Below are 4,609 nucleotides of genomic sequence, written 5' to 3'. Positions count from 1 at the left end.
GCTCAAAGGGTCACATGACGTCAGTCTTGGTCATGTGGTTCAAGAGGAGAGGTTAGGAGAGGAGAGGTTGATTATCTTTTTACTTTTTGTATGGCTTTCGTCAAGTGTTGCAATAATAATACTCTTCTAACCTCTTCCCAACATCTTTACCAGCTTTGTATGCATAGTCTCTCACATTTTTTTAACCCCTAGTCATCATCTGTTTCTCTTGATAACCCACCCCTCTTTCTTTGTCACGTCTGCTCTCTCATCATCTTGTCTGTCCATCCACCCACAGATCAACTCCCTTTCTCTTTTTTTGTCACTCTGGTTCTTTCTGCATTCTGTCCTCATCCCACCCACATTTGTCTTCCCAACAATTTTCATGTCCTCCTCCTTTTTCTTTCATCGCTCTCTCTCCCTCTGTCTCTCCTCCATCTCCCAGCAGGATTGGTATCACTAGCACTGGTTTTAGGTGGTGACTCATCTCTGGAGTCTTTAATTAAACATCTGCAGGCATCAGCACTCGGCCACACACACACACACACAAACACACATGGTCAGCAGAAGGACACTACACACGAACATAGAGATGCACATTCAGACGAATGCATCCACATTAAAGCATGCACACCTTTGGATCAGTGCAATCTTTCTGCTGGGGAAAATTCACAGTCGCTGGGGTGAATTTGAGCTCAGAGGCACATTGCACATGAGGGGCTAAGTGAATATCTTGCAGAAATTATGTAGCAGGGTACAGTTTGAATGCGAGCCCCGGTGTCTGGAGAAAGCTAGGCCCATGCTATCACTGTGCAGCCAGTTAATTATGCACTAATGTATGCAAAGTCCCAGTTACCCTGCACTACCCTCGCCTTCTACCTGCATCGGAGTGTGCACCTTGATACCCTTTCCCTTGAGCAGGTGTCATATTTGTGCGAGAAAAAGAAATAATGTATGTGCAAATGTATGCCAGTGAGAATATGAACTACTTTGAACTATTTAATAAAAGATATTGTGTGTGTACAGTAGTAAATGTCATGTGCCAACAATCTAAAAAAGTGATTTGAACAGTCAGGGAACACAACAAATAAACAAGTCCTCCATTAGCTGAACTTACATCTAAATACTTAGCAACTGTTTTGTTTTGTTTGTCGTTTTCCTTTTTCACAGTTACATGACTCATGACAGTGCCTCCACAATAACTGACTGTGAAAAGAAGTAGCAGGGAGTTTTCTACTATGTCAAAAAGAGTAAAATGAATTCTTACTACTGTTATAACCTCTTCTTTCTTTCCATCTACCAGCTGATCACCCTCTTCCTCCTCTTTCTTCCCTCCTTTCTCTATCTCCCTCTCTTGTTCATCCTTCTCACATGCTGGTTTCCAGAGAGACTGGTATCTAAGAAACAAGAAGACATGATAAAACATGTGCTTTCCGACGTCACCTGATTGCAATTAACACAAAACAAACCCTTTGCCATTGACAGAAACACACTGAGTCTTTCCCTCTCCATCTCTCTCACTCTACAGGTGTTGGAGGCAATCCAGAATAAGAGGGTTTCCTGCTTTCTGTAAGTGCTGCTGAGAACTGGCTGCTACTACTCTGCTGCTGATTCTGGTGACTGAGCCACCTATCTGTCCGTCTGTGTGTTATCCTGGGGTCCCAAGGCTTTGCACTGGCTGAACCGCAGCCATGGAGGTGGCGCTGGTAGACTTTGAGAGCCTCGATGAACTCAACGGCAGCCTGGAGGATGAGGTGGACACCGATGCTGATGAGACCACGTGTCTCACGGTGGACATACCACCAGAGCACAGCAGCCTGGGCAGCAACTACCATCTGCAAGCCGCTCTGCTGTCCTCTACACCCCCCCACCACAGCCAAGTGCCCTCCTGCATGTGGGAATCTACTTCATCGTCGCCCACTCCACATACACAGACACTAGCAATACCCCAGTCCCCAACCATGCCAAGTCCGGGCAGACAGGGGCGCAGTAGCTGCGCCAGTATGATCTCCAACTGGAAATTGCTGCTAAGCAGTGAGGGCACCAAAGAGAGTGAGAAGATCTTCAGCCGGCTTGCTAAGGAGTGCTGCGAGGATTTGTTTGTAGATAAACGAGGGCTGGATGATGGAGACCAGAAAGTCATCATCAACATTGCCGGACTTCGTTTTGAGACACAGCTAAAAACTTTGGACCAGTTTCCTGACACACTGCTAGGAGATCCTTTAAAGAGGATGGACTACTTTGATCCAATGAGGAATGAGTACTTCTTCGATCGGAACCGACCCAGCTTTGACGGGATCTTGTATTACTACCAGTCAGGGGGTAAGATCAGACGTCCAGCTAACGTTCCCCTGGATGTGTTTGCAGATGAAATTCTTTTCTATGAGCTTGGAATTGATGCCATGGAGCAGTTCAGAGAAGACGAAGGATTCATAAAGGACGTTGAGATCCCTCTACCTGATAATGATGTGTACAGGCAATTCTGGCTGCTGTTTGAGTACCCAGAGAGCTCAAACGCAGCCCGAGGTGTCGCACTGGTGTCTGTATTTGTTATTGTCATATCCATCATTATTTTCTGCATGGAAACGCTCCCAGAATTCAGAGATGACACTGACTCAGTTGTGCCCACGGCAGTTCAGCCTTTCAACGAATCTAGATTTTTCACTCCTGTGACCCCATCTGTTGTGAAGCCTACAACTTTCTCTGATCCCTTCTTTATCATCGAGACCGCCTGCATTGCATGGTTCTTCTTTGAGCTGTGTGTGAGATTTTTGGTCTGTCCGAGCAAAAAGGAATTTTTCCACAACCTCATGAACATGATTGACATTATATCCATTATCCCGTATTTTGTTACTGTGATTACAGAGATGATCACGACGCCACAAGAGAGCTCAGGACAGAACATGTCTTTAGCCATTCTGCGTATCATCCGTCTGGTCAGGGTGTTTCGTATATTCAAACTCTCACGTCACTCCAAGGGGCTGCAGATCCTTGGACAGACTCTGAAGGCCAGCATGCGCGAGCTTGGCTTGCTCATCTTCTTCCTCTTCATCGGAGTCATCCTCTTCTCCAGCGCTATCTACTTTGCTGAGGTAGACGAGCCTAACACACAGTTTGTCAGCATACCTGATGGCTTCTGGTGGGCTGTGGTTACCATGACTACAGTCGGCTATGGGGACATGTGTCCTATTACCATGGGGGGTAAAGTGGTGGGCACCTTGTGTGCCATCGCAGGTGTGCTGACCATTGCCTTGCCTGTTCCCGTCATTGTTTCCAACTTCAACTACTTCTACCACAGAGAGACGGAAGCAGAGGACAAGTTGCCCTTGACAGATGCTGTTGAACAAGCCATGAGTGCAGAGACAGATACCAAAATGGGTAGCAGAACCTCATTCACTAAAGCCAATGGCATCTAGTAGAGTAACAAAGGGAAGGAGGACATAATTCAGAAGGTGGGACATTTCCACAAAGCAGGAAAGACACATAAAAGAAGAGGAGTGTACTGAGGACATTAACTGCCAGGATTTCCCTCGACTGATGGTCTAATGGCATCAATGAGAAAGAATACATGTACCTAGTGTTTTATAAGGATGTACAGGATGCGCTGTACTTACCTGCTGCTTTTGTGTCTAATATGAAAATGACACATTGACAAGTGGAAGAATTCATTATGTTTATATTCAGGATTGTATGTCACCATATTTCAAGTCTACTTTGTGTAACAACTCGTCCTTTAGTTGCATAGAAACAGGTCAAACATCTCGGATTGTCATAATTCACCAGTAAATAATGATTGTTTATGTTTTTTATATAATTTTGGTCTTATTTTCATTGTCCATTGGCCATTAATCCTGTTACGTATAACATTTTTCCCACCAGCTTCACTGAGATTTTAACAGAGCTTTAAAACAGTGTCTTCTGGGGTCACAGACCATATTCACACAGCGGCCATTTTCTTGTGACATCACACTGAGGGCAGAAAACCTTAATGTCCTACCACTAAGTTCCAGGTTGCAAGTCGTATAAACATAATGAATCTGACCATTTTTATGATTTCAGTGCTTACTGACTGATCAGAAACTAAAAAAGGGACATTGGGATGAATTTCAATGTAAAACAACATATTTGATAATCCAGTTAGCTTCCGTTAGACAACAACTAATGTTAGCATTCAACCATTTCCTAGCTAACATTACTGTTTGATAGTGATGTATGATATAATTGATAAGGCACAAATTAATGCTAAAATATCAGCACATATCTTGGACACATTTACTTAAACCTGGAGGTGAAATTAACTGGACGTAATCAAATCGATAATGGTAACTGGGAAGTGGTTGAATGCTAATGTGAGCTAATGGGTTATCAAATATGTTGTTTCACCCTGAAGTAAGGCCCCATGTCCATCCAGATTTTCATCATCATGTCTTCAGTCACTCATCAACCGGGAAGAGGTGAAATTATAACTATTTCTCAGATTCCCTACACTTATATGACTTGACTTAAAACACAGCAGCATAACATTATCCCAGCATTTTAGCTTCCCACCCTGAGCTTGACATCAGAGGAAAATGGCCACCATGTGACTATGGTCTGTTAAGCGTAGGCCTTATACAGGTTTAAATCAGTC

General features: G+C 44.0%; 1 protein-coding gene across 1 annotated transcript; it reads left to right on the top strand.

The window, feature by feature from the left end:
• The first annotated feature begins 1,670 nt into the window (after nt 1-1,670).
• Nucleotides 1,671-3,395, top strand: kcna10a (potassium voltage-gated channel, shaker-related subfamily, member 10a). The gene has a single exon (XM_073470514.1). The coding sequence runs from the start codon at nt 1,671-1,673 to the stop codon at nt 3,393-3,395; it is 1,725 nt and encodes a 574-aa protein (XP_073326615.1).
• Nucleotides 3,396-4,609: the final 1,214 nt, after the last annotated feature.

The sequence above is a fragment of the Pagrus major genome, chromosome 7, assembly GCF_040436345.1.
Source record: "Pagrus major chromosome 7, Pma_NU_1.0".
Lineage (NCBI taxonomy): Eukaryota > Metazoa > Chordata > Actinopteri > Spariformes > Sparidae > Pagrus > Pagrus major.
Note: the sequence above shows the minus strand (reverse complement) of the source record. Positions and strands in the feature narration are given on the sequence as shown.

Bases quoted from the DNA above. Each gene is read 5' to 3' on its own strand.
- kcna10a (XM_073470514.1), top strand. From the start codon at position 1,671: ATGGAGGTGGCGCTGGTAGACTTTGAGAGCCTCGATGAACTCAACGGC.